The sequence below is a fragment of the Bos taurus genome, chromosome 4 (assembly GCF_002263795.3).
Source record: "Bos taurus isolate L1 Dominette 01449 registration number 42190680 breed Hereford chromosome 4, ARS-UCD2.0, whole genome shotgun sequence".
Taxonomy (NCBI): Eukaryota; Metazoa; Chordata; class Mammalia; order Artiodactyla; family Bovidae; genus Bos; species Bos taurus.
This window is the reverse complement of record NC_037331.1, coordinates 101,103,360-101,126,435: the sequence shown is the minus strand read 5'-3', so window position 1 is coordinate 101,126,435 and position 23,076 is coordinate 101,103,360. Positions and strand designations below refer to the sequence as shown.

Below are 23,076 nucleotides of genomic sequence, written 5' to 3'. Positions count from 1 at the left end.
AGCCCCTCAGCCTCTATATGAAACGCCCCTCCCTCTTGTGGCTCTAGACATAATGTTTATGACTCCTCTACATGCGAGCAACACTAAGTTGCTTGTATATCTGATCACATGTTGTGAAATTTTCTATCCTAATCCTTTCTCATATGCCTGTAGCCTCCACCTGAAATAATTCTTTGTTTCTTACTTACCTAATAGGCTTCTACTTATCCTTCAAACCCAAATCGTTTATAAATTTTTTGATGATGGCCGTTCTGACCAGTGTGAGGTAACTACCTCACTGTGATTTTGACTTGAATTTCTCTAATAACTGGTGATATTGAGCATCTTTTCATGTGTTTCCTGGCCATCTGGATATCTTCTTTGGAGAAATGTCTGTTTAGGTCTTTTGCTCATTTTTTGATTGTATTATTTATTTTTTTTTGATATTGAGCTGCAAGAGATGTTTGTATATTTTGGAGATGTGGGTGAACCTGGAGTCTGCTGTACAGATTGAAGTGAGTCAAAAAGAAAAACAAATAATCATATATTAACGCATATATCTGGAAGTTAGAAAAATGGTACCGATGAACCTATTTGCAGAGCAACAATAGAAAGGCATGCATTTTCCCCCAAGAGAAAGGACTTGGGGACACATGGTGGGGACAGGGGAGGCTGGAAAGAGTTGAGAGAGGAGCACTGAAACATACACATCCAGTTCAGTCACTCAGTCGTGTCCGACTCTTTGCGACCCCAAGGACTACAGCACACCAGACCTCCCTGTCCATCACCAACTCCCAGAGTTCACTCAAACTCATGTCCACTGAGTTGGTGATGCCATCCAACCATCTCATCCTCTGTCGTCCCCTTCTCCTCCTGCCTTCAATCTTTCCCAGCATCAGGATCTTTTCCAGTGAGTCAGCTCTTCGCATGAGGTTGCCAAAGTATTGGAGTTTCAGCTTCAGCACCAGTCCTTCCAGTGAACACCCAGGACTGATTTCCTTTAGGATGGACTGGTTGGATCTCCTTGCAGTCCAAGGGACTCTCAAGAGTCTTCTCCAACACCACAGTTCAAAAGCATCAATTCTCTGGCGCTCAGCTTTCTTTATAGTCCAACCCTCTTATCCATACATGACCACTGGAAAAACCATAGCCTTGACTAGATGGACCTTTGTTGACAAAGTAATGTCTCTGCTTTTTAATATGCTGTCTAGGTTGGTCATAACTTTCCTCCCAAAGAATAAGCGTCTTTTAATTTCATGGCTGCAGTCCCCATCTGCAGTGATTTTGGAGCCCAAAAAAATAAAGTCTGACACTGTTTCCCCATCTGTTTGCCATGAAGTAATGGGACCAGATGCCATGATCTTCGTATTCTGAATGTTGAGCTTTAAGCCAACGTTTTCACTCTCCTCTTTCACTTTCATCAAGAGGCTCTTTAGTTCTTCTTCACTTTCTGCCATAAGGGTGGTGTCATCTGCATATCTGAGGTTATTGATATTTCTCCTGGCAATCTTGATTCCAGCTTGTGCTTCATCCAGCCCAGTGTTTCTCATGATGTACTCTGCATATAAGTTAAATAAGCAGGGTGACAATATACAGCCTTGACGTACTCCTTTTCCTATTTGGAACCAGTCTGTTGTTCTATGTCCAGTTCTAACTGTTGCTTCCTGATCTGCATATAGATTTCTCGGGAGGCAGGTAAGGTGGTCTGGAATTTCCATCTCTTTCAGAATTTTTCAGTTTGTGGTGATCCACACAGTCAAAATCTTCAGCATAGTCAATAAAGCAGAGATAGATATTTTTCTGGAACTCTTGCTTTTTCATTGATCCAACGGATGTTGGCAATTTGATCTCTGGTTCCTCTGCCTTTTCTAAATCCAGCTTGAACATCTGAAAGTTCACGGTTCGCATATTGTTGAAGCCTGGCTTAGAGAATTTTGAGTATTACTTTACTAGCGTGTGAGATGAATGCAATTGTGTGGTAGTTTGAGCATTCTTTGGCATTGCCTTTCTTTGGGATTGGAATGAATACTGACCTTTTCCAGTCCTGTGGCCACTGCTGAGTTTTCCAAATTTGCTGGCAATACATATACATTACCATATGTGAACTAGATAGCTGGCAGGAATCTGCTGTATTGCACAGGGAGCTCAGCTCAGTGCTCTGTGTTGAACTGTAGGGGTGGGATGAGGGGCAGAAGGGAGGCTCAAGAGGCAAGGGATATATGTATATTTAAGCTGATTATTTCATTGTACAGCAGAAACCAACACACAATTTTTAAAGCAATTATATGCCAACTAAAAACAAAAAAAGAGCCCAGCTCAGACAGTTCTTGAGTTTTGAAGCCTTCTTTTACTTTTTTTGAAAGAGCACTGGTCTTCCTCTCTTCTGTGCTCTTTACTCATACATGTTTTGATGATTGCAGTTTTTCATTATAATCATTTAGTTAGATATTTTCCTCCTACACTAGGTTATGTGTTCCTTGAAATTGATGTCTTGTTTCTTTGTCAATCTACATCACATTTAGGGCCTGGTGGTTAAGAGGGTCTCAAGTAACAGTTATTCAGGTTCAAGTCATTATAAATGGAAAGATTCAGATCTGAATAATCATTATTCAGGGTTAATAAAATAGGTGAAAGATTTTTAAATGCTGGACTTGAATTTCTGTTTTCACTGTCTCTGCTGGATTTGAATGGAATGTAAATAAACATGTGAAATAATACCAAAACAAAACAGGACAAAATCAAGTATAAAGTTCCTGTTGTTGTTCAGCCACTAAGTCGTATCTGACTCTTTTGTGACCCTGTTGACCGTAGCCCACCAGGCTCCTCTGTCCATGGGATTTCTCAGGCAAGAATACTAGAGTGGGTTGCCATTTCCTTCTCCAGGGGATCTTCCCAACCCAGGAATCTAACCTGCATCTCCTGCATCGGCAGGTGGATTCTCTGCCCCTGAGCCACCAGGGAAGCCCATCATAAAAGAAACCTGTGGTGAGGAAAAAAGTGAGGAGGCAAACTCTAAATCCTGGAGCTATTTGAGCGCTAGAATCCCATGGACGGAGGAGCCTGGTGGGTGCAGTCCATGGGGTCGAGAAGAGTCGGACACGACTGAGCGACTTCACTTTCACTTTTCACCTTCATGCATTGGAGAAGGAAATGGCAACCCACTCCAGTGTTCTTGCCTGGAGAATCCCAGGGACTGAGGAGCCTGGTGAGCTGCCGTCTATGGGGTCGCACAGAGTCGGACACGACTGAAGCGATTTAGCAGCAGCAGCAGCAGCAGCAGCAGCAAAGCTATAGTCAGCATTAAGAGAATAGATACTTTTTCCAGGATAAAATGTATGTGGAGGAGAAATGAGCAGGCTGGGACAACACTTCAAGTCGTTCAGGTGCAACTGGAGGAAAAGCAGCGAGCTTTCTTGCCTTCCTGCGTTGTCAGGTTAAGGAAGGTTATCTCTTCCCGGGACTCAACCTCTCTGTTTTAAAAATAACTGTGTATACTGCTGATTTCATGGTATTTCTTCTCTCCTGAGCTAAGTTCCATAAAACTTTTTATGCCCATCTCCAGCAATAATGGATGATGTGCCTGTCTCAGTGGAATAATTTAGTGACTCGCTCCGGTGAAAGGTGAAATGCTGAGTGAGGATTGAAATACTCCATATGTCTTAAAATTCCACAAACCTAGGCGTGTGGGAGACATTCCACACAGAAACTCAACATGACTAATCCTTAGAAAACAGTCTGAAATCGATCTTTCTTCCCCGCTGCCTGGACATACCGCAGAAGGCATCCCCCTGGGGCTCTCATGGAGCCATCTGGAATTTTTCAGGTTTAATATTAGTACTTTGCTTCTACAGAAAGGCAGCAAAAACCCTTCCTCCCGGGTCTTCCACCTGAGACATCTAGTGGTCCATCCATCGGCATGGATTTTCCTTTATTCCTATAACTCTGTGAGAAATTAATTGTGAACCATCCAAGACAGGCTTTTGCTTACTTCTCATCAGAAAACACCATGAATGAAGATGTTTCCTTGTTACTAGCTCTTTTTTATGTCCTGGGTAGCTTAAAAAATTCTCCAGTTTCTTTTTTCCTTTTTAATTTTTATTTTGTGCAGTAGTGGTGTTGATTAATGATGTTGTGTTAGTTTCAGGAGTGCAGCAAAAGTGATTGATGTACATACACATATGTCAGTTCTTTTTCAAATTTCTTTCCCATTTAGGTTGGAACAGAGTATTGAGCAGAGTCCCCTGTGCTATACAGTAGGCCCTTGTTGGTTATGTTTTAAATATAGCAGTGTGTACATGTCAGTCCTGCTGCTCCTTTGTTCAGGCCCCTCTGGTCCTTTATTGGATGGTGGGCATGTCTGGGGTGGGGTGGAGCCTGGAGAGTGCCCACATCGTCACTAATGTGAAGCTTCAGATCACTCCCTGGATCCTTCCTTCCTAGCTGACCTAGGAGCTGGCAGACTAGAAGGTAGTTTGAAGGTGATGTGATTTTTGAGGAGTTCCAGAATGTGTCTGAGTCCAAACTCTAGTGTATGGTGCTGAAATTAATGCCATTTCATACCTTTTAATCAGGGATCCTCTGTGTTCTAAATAAGACATGGTCCTAGTTTCCAAGGAGCTCACAGCCTAGTGGGGCTTCCCTGGTGGCTCAATGGTAAAGAATCTGCCTGCCAAGCAGGAGAGGCAGATTCGATCCCTGGGTCAGGAAGAAGGGATCTCCTTCCTGGGAAAGGAAATTGCACCCCACTCCAGTATTCTTGCCTGGGAAATCTCATGGACAGAGGAGCCTGGTGGGCTGCAGTCATTGGGGTTGCAAAGAGTTGGACACGACTTAGCAACTAAACCACCACCGCCACCACAGCTTAGTGAGAAGGCTGGTGTGTGAAAGTATGAAACAGTGGCCCTTAGGGAGAGGACAGGTCAGCTCCACCTGGGAGTCCCAGTGGCATTTCTCAAGCAGATGCCACAGAGATGATTTAGGGTGGTGTCAGGGGCCCTCCCTGTGTCTGCCTCCCAGATGCCTACTTACTCTCCACCAGATCTTGGGACCCTCTGTAGTCTTCACATGCAAGTGTCTACTTAAAGAGACCGCTGAGGTTGAACTAATTTCACACTTCACCACCCAGTGAAAGTTAAGGCTGTCTCACCATTACTCCTATGTCTGTATTACTGTACTGCTTGTTCACATAATGGACAAAAATATTTCTGATCAGTAGATAAAGTAAAATGGTATTGGGCATCCCAAAGTAGCTAAAATTGTCCTTCAACCACTATGTCCCAATTGAATCATCCTTGCCTCAATGTTTGCATCCTGTCTCATAAACATTATATTGTTGTTGTTGTTCAGTTGCTAAGTGGTGTCTGATGCTTTGCAACTCCATGGACTGCAGCACGCCAAGCTTCCCTGTCTTTCACTATCTCCCGGAGCTTGCTCAAACTCATGTCCACTGAGTCCGTGATGCCATCCAACCATCTCATCCCCCTTCACCCCTTTCTCCTCTTGCCCTCAATCTTTACCAGCATCAGAGTCTTTTCCAATGAGTTGGCTCTTCGCATCAAGTGGCCAAAGTATTGGAGCTTTATCATCAACCTTACAATGAATATTTAGGGTTGATTTTCTTTATGATTGACTGGTTTGATCTCCTTGCTGTCTAAAGGACTCTCCAGAGTCTTCTGTGGCACCACGGTTCGAAAACACCACAGTTCTTCAATGCTCAGTTTTCTTTATGGTCCAACTCTCACATCTGTACATGACTCCTGGAAAAACCATAGCTTTGACTGTATAGACCTCTGTTGGCAAAGTGATGTTTCTGCTTTTTAGTATGCTGTCTAGGTTTAGTTGTATTATGACTACATATAAATATTAGTTATTTAAGTTTGGTAGCTTATTACCAAACTCATGCATTAGCCTTTGGTCATCTCCCTGCTATGGGCCCCAGCGGGCCCATCGTTTAGAGAGGACCCCTCCCTCCTGGTTTCTTGCCTCTCGCTTCAAACTTCCAACACCTCTGAAGATGGTATTATACATCTCTTTCTCCCAAGTAAAGCATGAGTTGGTAGTCAAGACAGTATCTTTCAAGCTTGAGGGGAATTCATCCACAAGGTTGTGTCTGTATTGCCCCAATTAACTTAATATGTAGTCAGCTGAGAAAGAAAAGGTTTTCATTGTGAAAGGGGTTGATGCATTATCCACTGGTATCTTTTGGCATCTTTCTTCTCTTTAATGTCACTTTATTTTTGTTTTTTGGCCATACCCTGTGGCATGTGGGGTCTTAGTTCCCTGACCAGAGTTGGTACCCACACCCCCTGCATTGGAATCAAGGAGTCTTAATCACTGGATCACCAGGGAAGTCCCATCCATTGGTATCTTAATGTCGTAATTAAACCTGAGCCTCAAATGATAGGTAAAAGTCACCGATTTGTGAAAATTCTGTGGGACCCCAGCGGTTGCCCTATTGTCTAATCCTGATTCTGATAGGTTTAGAAACACAAAGCCAACTTATAAAGTGTCTATGTCATATCACTCAAACACTAAATTCCATGAACAGTGGAAGCAAAAACCAATAATGCTTAGGGAACATCATTGCTTTTTACTTTGGTTTCATTTTTTATTGTCCAAGTAGATTTCTTTTTACCGATAGACACTTAATCTAGGGCTTATTTACCTCCCTGGCATTTTCTCTGGAGAGCTGGCCTTGGGCACTAGTGGCATGGCAAGGATTTTGTCCATCATCACATTTCTGTGAGTTCTTTTTTTGTGTGTGATAAATCCAGACAGTTTAACTAAGTTTGTTTCAGTCTTACATCACCATGCCAACAGACTGTTTTTTGAATGTTATTTGTTTATACATGTTTGGCTGCTCTGGGTCTTCACTGATGCGCGAGGACTTTCTCTAGTTGCGGTTCATGGGCTTCTCGTCGGGGTGGCTTCCTTTGTTACAGAACACAGGCTCTAGGCAGGCAGGCTCAGTAGTTGCAGTGCGCAGGCTCAGTTGCTCTGTGGCATGTGGGATCTCCCCAGATCAGGAATCAAACTCATGTCTACTGCATTACCAGGCGGATTCTTAACCACCAAACCAGCAGGGAAGTCCCACTAATAGACTCTTTTAGTAAAAGATCTACCACTTAACTAATCCAGGTAAGCTTTGGGAGTTACTCACTGGAATATACCATACAACCAACACATTAATTATACCATCTACTGTATTGAATTTCTGTTTAACTGAATTTTCATGGTGTAATTTCGACAAGATTATTCTTGATCATTGTACTTAGAATTATCAGTATCACTTGCAAAAGATTTATCATGCTTATTGTCTCATTTTAGGTCACCAGTCTCTTCAGAAGATCACGGTAAGAATCTGTCTTACTTATACTAATTCAAAGGTGAAAGTTGAGCTGTGGTTCTTGCATTTCATTGTCAGCAGAATCATTTAAGAAAATGTATTTAAGATGTTTGTCTTGTGTTTTTTAAGTGCCAATTATGAAATGCTTTTAAAAGCTTAATTCACCCTAGCTGAATTTGGTATCTTGTACTATCTTCAGATCTGTTACAACTTATTTGTTTGACAAATATTGTAAAGTTTAATGTATTCTGATTTCTGTCCCATCTCTGGATATAGTTAACCCTTGACCCATGTGGGGATTAGGAGCACCAGTCCTCCACACAGTCAGAAATCTGTGTGTGACTTAGAGTTGACCCTTCATATCTGTGATCTCTCCATTTTCTTGAATTCAACCAGCTGTGATTCCTGTAGTGCCGTAGTTTTTACTATTGAAAATAATTCCTCACACAAGTGGACCTGGGCAGGTCAAACTCATGTTGTTCAAGGGTTAACTGTACTTTTTGTGACTTTGGGCTAGTCGTGTGACTTCTCTGAGTCACAGATTTCACCTTTAAAATGGGGGTTGTAGTACATATTTCCCAAAGTCCCTTCCAAATGGGACACTGAGATGTGTGGAGGATGTTATGAGTCTGATATGAGGCTGAGTGGTAGTTGTCTGAGTTGTCACACAGTTAAGATGAGTTATTTACATTTTAAGAGACAACTGTCTTATTCAAAGGAAAATGTGTATAGTTTTGTCTCAGCTAAGCTTTGAAGTTTTGTGTGTATTCAATCAGTCGGTCAAAAATGTTTAAGTGTTTACAGTGGGTCAGTTATATGATCATGTTATACAGGTATGCTGTGCGGGGCTATGTGCAGGGACAGGATGATGCGTGACACACAGCTTTCTCCCTCAAGGATTTTTTGGGGGATGGAGTTAGTGGAATGCCACATACCTGCTGCTATACAAAACAAAATGCAGTTCATCTTATAAAAGAGGGATAAGCTAGGACTGTAAGAGTACCATGGATGTTCTCCTTCATGCTCTTCCTATTCAGCTAAGGCACCATGATTTATTTAGGCAATCAAGTAAAAAAAATGAAAGACATGTTTTAAGTTTTCCTCTTCACCCTCTATTTCCTACCTGGTCACTAAATTCTGCCAACCCTATTATTTATACTACTTTTTTCTCTGTTTTCTTTTTCATTCCCATTCCTTTTGTTTAGGGCCTCTCTCTGTCTTACTTGGACCTTTAAAAGTGCCTTCTAACTGATAGCCATTCCTCTAGAATTCCTTCTTTTATTTCACTTTGTAACTGCCTATCACCAAAACTGATTATGGCAAAAATCGACTCCCGTAGCCTGTGGGGTGAAACCTTTTCACTAGACCAACAGTTGTATTCTTCTTTCCACTGCTGAACTTAAACCTGAACTAGAAAGTCCTAAATGATGGACTCTGTCTTCCTCTCCTGGTTGTTGTTTCTCTGGGCATCTTTTCCCTTCTCTCTGTGCTCTAGCCATGAGGGGCTATGTATAGTTTCTGAAACTCACCATATTTATAATGTTTCCCACTTTTATCCAGACTGTTCTGACCGAGGTCCCTCCTCCTTTTTGTCAAAGAGAGTTTATCCTTGTCAATCATCCATCCTCCATGAGAGCCTTCTACCCTGCTTAAAAATGCAATGCACATTTTTCTTCATTCTAGAATTTGACTTAAAAATTTGATGCTTGATTTACCTGTCTTCCCCGCTAGACTGTGAGTTCTTTGATAAAGATCCCAACAAACAGCAAACATTCAAAAGATGTTTATTAATTGAATAAACTGATGAGAGAGGGGGCAGTTTTTAAGCAGACCTGTTCTGCTGCCATATCATAATGTCTTTCTCTACATTGGAATAAAGTTATGTCGTGTTTTATGAAAAATCATAGGGCAGTTATGTTCAGGCCTATCAAGTCAAGTATCGACCATCTAATGATGACCTACTGTTGTATGCTATTTTGTCCATCAGTGTTGGTATGACTGGGTTTTTTAAATTGCATATTTAGGAGCCCTTGGATTTCAGGTTCATATGATAAACCAGAAACTTATGTTCAGTATTTATTTTGAACTGGGGTTTACTGTAATGAACTTTGTTTGCATTCGCCTTCTTCTCTGTATAAGAACTTATTCCCTATTCCAGAATAAAAGGGAGTGAGACTTTAGAATTCCATTTCTATAGTCCATAGTCCACTGGGAATTCTTAAGGATTATGAGCTATCAGTGAGCACTGCCCGTATCCTGGGGAGTCCTGAAAGGTGATGACTACCAGGAAGTCTTGTTCAGTATTAACAGCACTTCAGAATCGATTATTTTGAAAATGGGTGTATGTGATCAGTTAAAGGAACATTATCCAAACTTAGGGTTTTTCCATCCATGGAGAAGGCAGTGGCACCCCACTCCAATGCTCTTGCCTGGAGAATCCCATGGATGGAGGAGCCTGGTGGGCTACAGTCCATGGGGTCGCTGGGAGTCGCACACGACTGAGCGACTTCACTTTCACTTTTCACTTTCATGCATTGGAGAAGGAAATGGCAACCCACTCCAGTGTTCTTGCCTTGAGAATCCCGGGGATGGGGGAGCCTGGTGGGCTGCCATCTATGGGTCGCACAAAGTCAGACACGACTGAAGTGACTTAGCAGCAGCATGGCTTCAAAACATTTATTACATGGCATGCCTCTTAATTTGATTCTGCAACTTCCAAAAGTGATTCAAATACGTAACATAAACTTACAATGATGATGTAACTAATCTCATCTGATTTTCATCTTCTGGCCCATGTATCCATGGAAGAATATTCTTTTCCTTTATCACCAAGATTTTCTACTAGTACTTAAAATGTGTTTTCTTATGTTTATACATTTTAAAGTGTTCATGTTTGCTGTGGTTTGCATAAAACCTTATGTATCATGTCATCAAGCTGTGTTTGTATATAATAATAACACTGCAATATACTTGGAAGAGAAGTAAGAACTAGTAATTTTGCTTTCTCAAAGTTATGGGTAGAAAAGTCAAGGCACATCGGCAATCATGAAATCAGAGTAGAAAGCTCAGTGCCTCTTGCTTTTCTATTTCATTTGCTTTCCGCAGTGATCCGGTCCCTCACTCTGACTGGTCCCTTTGGGCATCCCCAAAACGGACTTTGTTCTTGAGAAAATCTCGTTTTCCAGAGTCCGGTAGCCCTGACCTTCTCAGTCCCCTCAGATTATCACCATTTTACAGAAAATGTGCTTTGGTTAGCGTGGCTTTGTCATTTTCCTTCTTGGTTTCAGTTTCCTCGGCCATAAAGCGAGGCTGTTCGTATCTACCTTGCCTGCCTTCCTCATGGGATTGTTGTGAGTTCAGTTGTGAAATTGTCTGTGAAATCACTTTCCCATTTGCGAAAAGCAGCCCTAACATAACGCTGTTGTTGTCCACGGTGGATGGGGAAATATGTGTTTACTATGATGTTCGCTCAGCATTATGCCCTGCCTTTGACAAGTTAAAAGATGTGCTGGAAATGAGAGGGCGTGTGAGAAATGTTTCTTTCAACATTATCATTAAATATTAAATTTCATTGGAAAATTTTTTTGTCTAGGTGAGGAGGAGTAAAAAAAAAAATACACAATTTAGCTTGCAGTGATAAAGTAAAGGGCCAGTGTTTGATTAGATGCAGGATCAGTATATATGAGGAATTGATGATTTAAGGCATAAATGAAGTGTAGAACCAATTGCACCAGAATATCAGAGTTGTTAAGAATAAAGGCTGAAATCTATTGAGTGCTTCTTAGGCAGAAACACTCTGCTAAAGTGTTTCAGTTATGTCATTTCATTTCATCTGTAACAAATCACAGGACACAGTAAATGTGTTCTCAGTTTTTAGGGGAGGAAACTCAAGAGCTCTTACACAAGTTGGTGGTGGTGTTAATTTTCACACCTAGTCTAAACACTCAGCTCTTGTTCATTTGCTCACTATGTCCCCAGAGAACAAAAGAAATGAGTGTCACCATTCAGGTGAATTGATCGAATTGTAGAAAGAAAAACATTTCCCTCTAACAAGAGTTTATTTACTACTGTGTGAGTAATTTCTTTTTAATGACAAACCAAAACAGACCAAAAACAACAACTTCTCCCTCCTGCTGGGAATGATTTGTCCCTGTAGAAAAAGTAAATACCAATGTCACATTCTCTCATAATTAGTTAACTGAGTGAAACTGAAGCTTCAGGGAAGCCTGCCATGCTGAGTCCCAGGGGGAACATTACATTTAAATGTTACAGCTGGAAGCCGAGTCCTAGTCTTTGTCAGAAGATAAGCTTGGTGATGATGGATTGCCCTGTCCTCCAAGTTTCCACTGCATTTCGTGCCTATCACTTCATCATTTAAATTGCCCCTGGAGCCACCTCCAGTGCCCAGGCTGCCTCTGCTTCTCTGAGCTCTCAGATTTTGCCCTGTCGTCTTAACCTCTTGCTTTTCAGGCTACTCAGATCGCCTCTGTGCTGCTGCTATCTACACCCAGGCAGCAACCGAGGGTCAGCTTCCAACCAGTGTCTGTTCACTTACAAAGTTAAGGACATCCATGGACTCTCTGGAGCGGCAGTGCCAAGTAATCTTGATTCCCCCGGCATATCTGAAACAGGTGTCCCTCTCCTATGCCACCCGCTAGACCTGTTGTTGGTAAAAATGGTCCTCACACTACATGGTACTTCTGCTGTTGCAACAGTAACACAGTGAACAAGAATGGGAGGAGGGGTTATCCTGAAATAAAAATGGTAACATCCACAGTCACTCGTGTAAGTGCCCAAGGATGAGCCACTGAAATGCTTGAGGCAGTTTTAGTTTGCAGTGGGTCGTGCAGGGAAACACAGAGTGGACTGACCCACAGCTCAATACATCAGGGCCTGTCTCTGGCTCGAATACCATACGTTCATTTTTCTCTCTAGTATAAATATATCCATGTACATAGATTTTGCTGAAATAGAAATACTCATAAAAATATATAAAATTTATTGGCTTGGTTTAAATTATAGCCAAGGTGCTCAGTACTCAGCCCCCAGCCTAAACAGTAAAATATTTGTAGCAATCTGGAAGCTTTGTGTTTGCCTTTATTATACATTATCTTCCCTCTCCTATGGGATGACTACTGTTCTGCTTTTTTGTTAAGAACTTCCTTGTTATCTATCATTTTATTACACATATGAATATTCCACATATGAATATATATGTATATGTATATTATATATGTATTCCACATATATGTTTGTGTATATATATAGTTTTGCTTATTTTGCACTTTTATAAGTTGAATTCTTTTGCAAACTCTTCTATGATTTGTATCTTTTGTTTCACAATAGTGTTTCTCTGATTCATCCTGTTGATGAGCAGCTATCATGTTGATATATAGTTCTACTGTATGAATATAGAACAGTTTACATGTCCAAATTTTGATTAATGTTTAGGTGGACTCTAGGGTGTTTTTGTTTGGTTTTGTTCTTTTTATAAACAATACTGTTATGAACATTCTTTTTTATAACTCCTCCTGGTGTCCATTTGCAAGAATGTCTCTGTGGTTTAAACATAGGGATGGCATAGGTTTGTTGTTACTCAGTCACTATGTCATGTCTGATTCTTTGTGACCACGTGGACTGCAGCACACTAGGTTCCTCTGTCCTCCGTTATCTCTCACATTTCATTAAAATTCATGCACATTGAGTTGGCTATACTATCTAACCGTCTCATCCTCTGTAACCCCCATTCTCCTTTTGCCTTCAGTCTTTCCCAGCATCAGGATCTTCTCCAGTGAGTTGGCTTTTCACATCAGGTGGCCAAAGTGTTGGAGCTTCAGTTTCAGCATCAGTCCTTCCAATGAACATTCAGGGTTTATTTCCTTTAGGATTGACTGGTTTGATCTCCTTGCTATCCAAGGGACTCTCAAGAGTCTTCTCCAGCACCACAGTTCAAAAGCATCAGTCCTTCGATGCTTAGCCTTCTTTATTTTCCAGCTCTCACATCCATACATGACTACTGGAAAAACCATAACTTTGACTAGATGGACCTTTGTCAGCACAATGATGTCTCAGCTTTCTAATACTCTGTCTAGTTTTGTCATAACTTTCCTTTCAAGGAACAAGCATCTTGTAATTTCATGGCTGCAGTCACCATCGCAGTGATTTTGGAGCCCAAGAAAATAAAATCTGTCACTGCTTCTGCTTTTTCTCCTTCTGTTTGCCATGAAGTGATGAGACCGGATGCCATGATCTTAGTTTTTTGAATGTTGAGTTTCCAGCCAGTTTTTTCACATGTTTTAAAAGTTCTAAATTCGATGGAAATCTTGATTATCTAGGAGTTACCTTAAATTTGTTCTTCATCCAGGGTGTCTTGATACACATGGATTTTTGCTTCTTCATATAAATTTTATTTTTTTTCATATAAATTTTAGAATCAAGTTACCAAGTTTTTTGTTGCAATTCTCATGGCAATTGCATGAATCTATACCTCCGTATTAAGAGGACTGATATTTTTATGATAATGAGTCTTTGCATCTCAACCACATCTCTGTATTTAATTTTTTAAGACTAATTAACCTTTTAAAGTGCCTGTCAACAGAGCTTTATAATTTGTTTCATGAAAGTTTTGACCATATTTTGTTAAATATATTCCTAAGTACTTAACATTTTTAGCGATATTTTATATTTTTAAAATTGTATTTTCAAGTGATTATTGTTGGCATACTAAAAGGCAATTGCCTTAGAGTCTTGTTTCAAAATCTCAACTCAAGATTCCTGCTAATATTTATACTCATAGGGACCTTTTGTAAGGAAAAAATTCTATAGGCAATATTATCTACAAGTACTAAGAATTTTGGTTCATCCTTTCCAACCGTTACGCTCGGTATGTTTTTCTCATTCCTTCTGTGCTGATTAGAACCCTTGGTACAGTATCGAATAGACATAGAGGTAGTCAGTCAGCATCATTGCCTTTTCCTGATCTCCAAGTCAGTGCCATCCACAAGTCAGCACTGCTTGTGAAGGTCGCTGAGGTGGTCGTGGTGCTGCCGGTATGGTTGCTTTGTGGAGAGACTATTAAGGATTTCACCCTTCATTCAAATTTGTTAAATTCAACAAATACTAAATTTTATTGATTTTTTTCATCTTTTGAGATGATAATATGCTTTTTCTCATTTAGTCTTTTACTGTGGTACACTTCATCAATTGATTTTATAATAGAAAACCTATTATGTGCGTGAGATGAACTCAAGTTGGTTATTACATATATCTCCTTTGTATATTGCTGGGTTCAGCTTACTAATATTCTATTTAGAATTTTTACATCCATGTTCATCAGTGTGATTGGTCTTTGATTTTTCTTTTTTGTTGTATGGTATTCCAAGCTTTATCAAATGATTTGGAAACTGTCCCCTCATTTCCTAATATCTGGAAGACTTTGTGTAACACTTGAGCTATCTATTTCTGTTATATCTTGAAACATCCTCTTAGCAAAATTGTCTGGGGCTGGCATTCCCATTGTGGGAATAAATTTCAATGACAGATTTCTATTTTTTAATGTTTACAGAAATAGATTTTCTGTTTCTTATTAAATCAATATTGATAACTATATTTAAGAAGTTCATCCATTTTATTAAAGTTATTTTTCATGTTGGCATAAATTTTTAAATACTATCTTATTACCTGTGTCATTTCTATGAGACCTGAGGTTACAGCTGCCTTTTCACGTTTAATGTTGTTTGTGCCTGCTTCTCGTATGTGTATGAAGCACACCGGGGCTTAGAGATCTGTTTATGTTCCTGGCTTTTTAAGAAACTACTTTTTACCTTTATTGGTCCTCTGTATTATATATTTGTCTTCTGTTTCATTAGTGTCTTATGTTTATAGCTTCCTTTCCTCTAATCAGTTGTCTTGTTTTTATTCTTTTTCTACTTTTTCACCCCCTGACTCAGACATTTACGTACAAGCATTACCTGAATGCCTTCTCTTACGTAGCACCTTCTGGAATTCCATTTAGACGCATGCTAGACATTTTTATGCTAGCCTACGTGTGTCTTACCCTCCTTCCCTGTTTTGTCATCTCTTTGTTTCTCTGGAATGAATCCCAGATAAGTTAAGAGTTACCTTCGTGTTCATTTTTACTAATTCATGTTCATGTTCACTTTAGATTGTTCTAGGTGAGACGCTCATTTCCTTGGTCCTTTATGCATAAGAGTTCTTTAACTCCTTCTGCGAGCTTTTCCAGTTGCCAGAGAAAACTACCAGACTCGACTAATATAAATTAAATTCTCCATTCTTGCGTTTGTATGTAGGGATGCTTGTTTGGTTCTTGTTTAGAATGCATAGGAAACACAGAGATATTAATTCAAAGAGCATCTTATTCAGATGATGTCAGTAGATTCATATAAAGGTGTTCTTTGATTTTGTGTTTAGTCCCATACAATACCAAGTTTCTTGCTAAGTCCTTTGTCGTCTTTACTTTTTATTCATTTGCACAGCTTTTTTTCTTTGGGGGCACAGTTTTATTTGGGGGTCTACATGGGCAGGTTCCAGGTAGGGAAAGCTTCTGACTGTTTCTGCATCTGTGCTCAGCTTGGCCCACTATCCTATTCCATGATCACTTGGCTGTTGTGAGGCTTCCTGTTCTCAGGTCCATCAGCTGCCCCATTGCTTCCCTGCACAGATGTTGATAGAATGCAGGTCACTTGACTTGTCAGTGTCTTCTCTCCAGCCACTCATAATCTTGAGGTTTGTAAGGATATCTGGTTACTTTGTCTTAAATTTCACCGTGTGTTTTTGGTTCTTCTAGTTTCTCTGTCTCTGTATATGTGGAGATTTGGGAATATTCAAAAAGTCTGCTGCAAGTATTACAAGCATCTTTCCACATTTCCTGATTTTTTTTTTTTAATCCAGCATTTTGGCTTAAAATGTTAAGAAAGTATCTCATTCCTCTTGTTATCTGAAAAAGAAACCTGTATTCATTTTTATTCAAATAATAGTTCCAAACCTTAAGAGTTATATTTTAAAACATATGTTATCTTCTGAAATTAAAAAGAATAATTGAGTTTTGAGAAACTAAGTTTAGAGGGATTAATGGTTTTGGTCCTTATGTTTTAGCAAAAATAATTTCAACTACTTCTTTGAAATTACTTGCCATAATATGTGTGGTTAAAACTAGAAAATAAAGGTTAGTACTTATTAAAAATTAATAAGTTCTAGGCAGTGGCTTAAGGCAGGTCTCCCCAACCTCTGGGATATAATGCCTGATGATCTGAGGTGGAACTGATGTAGTAATAATAGAATTAAAGTACACAGTAAATATAGTGCCCTTTAATCATCCCCAAACTACCCCCTTCCCGTATATGGAAAAAGTGTCTTCTGAAACCAGTCTCTGGTGCCAAACTAGTTGGGGACCACTGGTTTAAGAGACTTTCTGTTGAGGTTTAGAGATATTAAATAACTATAAGATCACACCAAACTATTATATACTGAACAAACTGCCCTAAATGTTTTATGTGTGTTTAATTTTCAGTACAATCATAGTACTACTATTATTCCCATTTTACTGATGAGGAAAGTAAGGCACAGACCTATTAGGTGACTTGTCCAAGGTCACATGTGTAGGTGGTAAGGCTTAAAACTAGGATTTAAACTCAGATACTTTACATCCAGATCCCACATTTAGCCCATCTATACAATCTCTCAATAGCATGGCTAAGTTTTGAGCTAGTGTAATAGGAAATCTTGATTCTTTTGGCTGAAAAGAGACCTCAAAATTATTGGGTTGGAGCTGATCATTAACAAAGAGGTTTTATTTTTTTCTTCTCATATCAGTGAACAGTTCCCTTAACAGAGAAGAACAATTTAAAGCTATATTCTTGTCTGCTTATTTCACCTTCACACTTCCACAATCAAAAAAACAGGTATCTAATTTCCTGTCAGTAGCACTCACTCTTTAAAGAGGTAGAATTCTTGAAAAGTAGCTATTTCCTTAAGGAAATATCACATATAAAGACCGTTATTGGGTCGGCCAAAAAGTTCATTCAGGTTTTTTTTTATAACATCTTGCCAAAAAACCCGAACAAACTTTTTAAACAACCCAGTATTTTATGACCAGTACAGAGAGTGTATTAAGAAAGTTAGATATTCTTCTCTTTTATATTCTACAAGCTATTTATTAGTAAAATGTAATGAGTAAACATAGCCAATGGTACAGATGGAAACATCTACTGACCTTTAACTGCCTTACTGGGAAGAATTTTTATCATTGGCCATTGCAGTATGCTGCTTTGCAGTGACCTTGGGCTAGCTAGTACAAAGTGGTTAGAATGTTTTGTTTTTGCTCTGCATGCATGCGTGTGTGTGTGTGTGTGTGTGTGTCCATTTGCCCCAGTTCACTTTGTGATATGGAAGCCTCTATTGGCTTTTTATTTGGATTCAAACTTTTTAGCGCTGGCTCTCGAGGTTCTTCTCCATCCTGGTTTTGCTTCTGTTGCCTTAATGAATTACTTCTACCCCCTGCTTGTGGCCCATCTCCAGATCCCATCTCCCTCGTACTCACACATCCGTGCGGCTGCTGTGCCCTCCTACTATCTCTCTGGCAGACCACCTTCCTTGTCCTTCATTCCAGTCCCTCCTCTGTGCTCATTAATTCGGTGTTTTGGAACCACCTCCGTCAATTCTAAGGACAAACAATGATGAATTTTTCTGACAGCTCAAATGCCCATGATTTCTCCTTCCCTATTCACTGGTTTTTTTGAGTGGATTCCAGTTTTTCTCCCCATGGGCGGTGCTGCCTTTCCTATTTAACTCTACACTCAATGAATAGAGATGTTGCCCCATTCTGTGCTGTGCCCTGGCACAGAGTTGATTCTCTCTGTACAAGTCTCACTGTTACATTTGCTGCAGTATGTGATGTTGGCAAACAAACCCTTCAGTACACATCTTTGAGTTCCATTGTAGCCTCATTAACATTGTTCCCTCTTGTAGAAGATAGGTTAGTGCTGGTCCTTTTCCAAAGAAATTCATTACTACTGTGCTGAAAAGATGGCCTTTAATGGTGGTCTCACTGGGTGCTCCCCAGGCTCTGTGAAAGGAAGGGATCAGAAATGGCAGCACGCTTTTCCTTGGCTTGTCTTCTTTCACATTTCCTAGGAAAACAGACAATCACTGCTGATTAAAAGCAAAAACAAATCAGAACCAACAAACAAAACAAAACAAACCCTTACCCTGGGCTTTCTGAAATCAGGTTATATTACTTTACTTCTTCCCTGACCCTACTGTTCTCTCTCACTCCCCCTTATTAAATCTGACTATTGACTGTAACTCTATAATCCTTTGAGCCTTCTGGGTTCTTTGGAAGACTTTGCTGGTGATCATTATCTAATTATCTCTTGAAGACTAATTATAGATGTCTGTGTGTGTTGAGTGGGGAGCATTCTTTACTAAGATTTATGTACAGCTTCAGTTTAGATTGCCTTTGGCCTCAGAGAATATTTAAGTTAAAGGATTTAAAAACATTGCAAAATGAGAAAGTAACAGAAAAAAAGGAGAGAGCTAGGAAGGGAGGAAAGCTAACCTCCTGGTTTGCTTTTAAGTGGATGGGTGGGAAGAGGTCATCAAACACAGCTGTGTCATGGATCTTCCAGCAACGAGGGAAGCAATCATAGGTTTCATTCCTACAGATACATCCCCTGTTCTACAGGTAAGTATTTAAGAAGAAAGTGAGAAATGAAGAAGTGAACTGTGCTTGCTTTTTGAACTAAAGTTCAAACTGTTTGTTTAAGCTTTTTACTCTATACAATGATTTTATCTGGTTTATAGTGGTACCTATTTAACCTAGGGGGTAGCAGGTACATTGGCAGCTATGATAGTATTAATAATAGTACAGTCCTTATATAAGGATCATGGTTATTGTCACACTGTTTGCCTGTGTTCTACTTGACTGCTGCTGTTGCTGCTGTTAAGTCCCTTCAGTCGTATCCGACTCTGTGCGACCCCATAGACAGCAGCCCACCAGGCTCTGCTGTCCCTGGGATTCTCCAGGCAAGAACACTGGAGTGAGTTGCCATTTCCTTCTCCATTGCCTGAAAGTGAAAAGTGAAAGTGAAGTCGCTCAGTGGCAACTGACTCGTAGTGACCCCGTGGAATGCAGCCCACCAGGCTCCTCCATCCATGGGATTTTCTAGGCAAGAGTACTGGAGTGGCTTGCCATTGCCTTCTCCCTCTACTTGACTAGAAACCCTAAAAGCCAGTGAAAACTTTTCACCCAATCTGCTCTCTGCATGTGTGCATGCTCAGTCACTTCAGTCGTGTCCACCTCTTTCCGACCCCATGGAGTCGGAAAGGCCCCTTTGTCCTTGGGATTCTCCAGGCAAGAACACTGGAGTGGGTTGCCATTTACTTCTCCAGGGGATCTTCTTGACCCAGGGATCAAACCTGGGTCTCCTGCATTGCAGGCAGATTCTTTACTGCTGAGCCACTGGAGAGCCCCCAATTTATTCTAGCTAAAACTTATTTTCTATTTTGATGGCTTTTTCTTGCAAAGAATTGAGATAGTGCTATTGGTGACTGGTATCCTTAAATCATGATCTTAGACTAAGCCTCTCATCACAAGTACTAGTTGCAAAATATTAGAATGCATTGCCCTTTCTTTCAGTTGGCTCCTGGAAGTTAGTTCTGGATGTGTTACTTCAACCTGTACGTTCCAGAATCTAGAAGCAGTTTTCCAGTGTGTGTTTCTGTCTGCCCACAATGCCCATTATAGCTTCTTAGGCCAGTGCTCTCCTGCATAGAGCTAGGAAAATCATCATCAGTCCAGCTCTTCTTTAGCAACATAATGAAATCAACTGAATGCTTCCTCTCTTTGCCAGCCTTCTATATCAGCCTCTTTTTCTGGGTCCATTTTGGATGCTCTGAATTTTAGGGGATGACTTTCTTAGCTTCATGCATCATCCCTTCTTCCAGTCATCACAACTCTACACAATACCTGTGAGAGGTTAATCACCTCTGCATTTCCTTTCACCAGCTCTGCAGCTCTGTTTTCTGCACCTTCACTCATCAGAGCCAGAAAAGTATGGGGCATGGAGACAACGAAACCTGCATCCCCCATGGCTGACCAGGGGAATGGTGGGAAGAGAGGACCTGGGTTCATCACCATAGCGCCATCTGACAGTCTGTACAGCCGAATAAGGGGGAGGAAAGGCTTCCTTGTCAGCCTGGCTCTATAACACGCTAGCTGTGTGCCCTTGTGCAGATTGCAGCCTCAGCCAGCCTCACTTTCTTCATCCTTCAGATGAGGTTGATAGCCATAATACTACATATTACTGTCAACTTCCCATGAGGATCAAATCAGATAATGTAGGGAAAGCATTTCACTCTATGCCTAGTGCATAGTGTGCTTGCAAGTATTAACAAAAGAAAGGGACACAGCAAGAGAGTAAAAATGCAACAGAGAACAAAAGAAACAATCAAGGTCAAATAACCAAAATGAGTAAACCTGCTGGATTCTATTTGCATGAGGTTATGACTTTATTTAAGCCTGTTTTATAAATTTACAGGAACTAAACAACTCCTTTAGGAAGCCCAACAGACAGAGAAAGACTGTATCTTTCTGGGCAGTGGTCAGGCGAGCACGGATGGTGGTATCAGGCAAAGACCAAGAGCCTTGGTCTTAGCATGAGAAGGTCCAGGCACCACCCTTCACAGGCTGGGGACCCTGGGCAGAGCAACGCTTTCACGCCTTGGTCTCTTCACTGAGCTGGCCAAGCTGGCTGACACCGGAGACCCCTTCTGTTCTATAGATTCAGACCTCTGAGCTAGAAAAGGATATTGGACAATGAAGCACATGAGGCAAAACTAATAATGTCATCTTCCATTTTGGAAGGGTATTTTGGAGACTCGTATGCCCTGTTAGCATGTGGATTCCTGCAACTGAGTGCCAGTCTGTTACTTCTGCCTGGGTGACAAACAGCTCTGCTATTTCCATACCTCACCATGCACCCATCTTCCAAAAAGACAGGAACTTTGAAAGTGCATAAAGGCTGCAGGCAGCTTTCACACTGTAGCTTTTTTTTTTTTATCACAGTAGCAACATACATTACTATTTAATTATGCAGCTTCCAGCTTCTCTCCTGACAAAGCAAAGCCTCATTGCTTATTGAAAAGGGGGCTTGTAATCAGCCAGAATCCACTCAGTTGTGCTTAGCCTGGTGACATTCCCATCCCCTCTTTCCACTCCAGGAAGTGAAGGCAGTTTTTTCAGCCACTGCGGAAAAATCAGAGTGCTGTTTTATAAGGTAACAAAAACGGCATTTCAGCCATACTGTGTCAGCAGCAGTTTGCTCTGTTTGTCTGACCAGGTGTCTCTTTGGTCCTTGTATCCTCCTCAACTAACCCTGAGGGCTTCTCGTTCTCAGAAAACATGACCCATTCACAGACATTCTTCTTCTGGTATTGATTTCCCAGTGACCTTTCCTTTTTTCCCTCTTGTCTATATTTAAGCTCTTTTTATCTTCAAGGAAAAGAATGATGGTCATGGCCAAGGTTATATTTGGAAAATGGAATTGCTGAGTGATTTTCATTGACATTTTTTTAAAAAAAGTCTTTGACCTCACATTGCTCTCTGCATGTTGGAAGCGCCCTCTATTTATGATTCATTGCTCCCTGCCCCCATTTTAGCTCTCTTTTTTTTTTTCCCCCCCTTGGCCTTGCTGCACAGCATGTGGGTTCTTAGTTCGCAACTAGGGATCGAACCCGTGCCCCTTGCACTGAAGGTACAGCATCTTAACCACTGGACCGCCAGGGAGGTCCCTCAGCTTTCCTTCTTTATCAGGTGAAACTGCTTTTCGCTTTGCCCTCCTTGCCTCTATGCCAGTGTGTCTTCTCTAAATAAAACTTTCCTCCCATCATTTTTTGCCAGTGCAAATCTCCCCTTTTGAAACAATTTCTAACAAATTCCCTAGGAAATTGTTCCATACATCATGCTACTTTAGCAAGCAGGGCTCCCTATGTCTGTGTCAGTGTACATGTCCCTTTATAGTTACTCTTAGCTCTCTGTCTTTAGAATATATGAATCCCTAGAAGGATGAAGGTTTAATTTTCATTTCCTTTCTTAGAAGCTGAACAGTAAAATCTGCTCTTTAATAAAGATCATTAAGTTCAACTCATACACTAAAGCCTATTCTATTTTGTATCTTACCCGTAGAGCAAGCATTAGAACTAACCAAGAACTTTATTACTCTTGCCTCTAAGGTGTGATCTTGCTTCATCAACTTAGCATAATACTTAAGTGAAAGTTAAAGCTTATTTTTCATTCCTTTGAAACAAAATGTTTGATTTTTCTATGCTTCCAATTCACAGCTGTCCACATATGCATATCAGCATATGACAGATATGTGTGTGTGTGTGCGTGCTTAGTCATGTCTGACTCTTTACAACTCCATGAACTGTAGCCCACAGTCCCCATGGGATTTTCCAGGCAAGAATACTAGAGTGAGTTGCCACTTCCAGGGGACCTGGGAGATCTTCCCAACCCAGGGATCGAAGCCATGTCTTCTGCATTGGCAGGTGGATTCTTTACCACTGAGCCACCTGGGAAGCCCACATGCTGATATGGGAGGAGTCAAAATTCGTGTTTTTATTATAACCTAATTCCAGGTATAAATCTTCTTGTCTGTCTTCACTTTTACAAGTAAGGACAGACTCTAAAAGTTTTATCTTTTAGAAAAATAGTGTCGTTTCTGATTCTTTGTGAC

At 40.6% G+C, this 23,076-nt stretch overlaps 1 protein-coding gene across 2 annotated transcripts in view; it reads left to right on the top strand.

Moving 5' to 3' along the window:
* DGKI (diacylglycerol kinase iota) overlaps nucleotides 1-23,076 on the top strand; it is a 514,234-nt gene that overhangs the window by 441,771 nt on the left and 49,387 nt on the right. For both annotated transcript variants that reach the window (XM_010804593.4, XM_024991169.2), the window contains exon 28: nucleotides 7,306-7,331. In XM_010804593.4, the coding sequence (XP_010802895.2) occupies nucleotides 7,306-7,331 (26 nt within the window). The remainder of the gene's footprint in view (nucleotides 1-7,305; nucleotides 7,332-23,076) is intronic.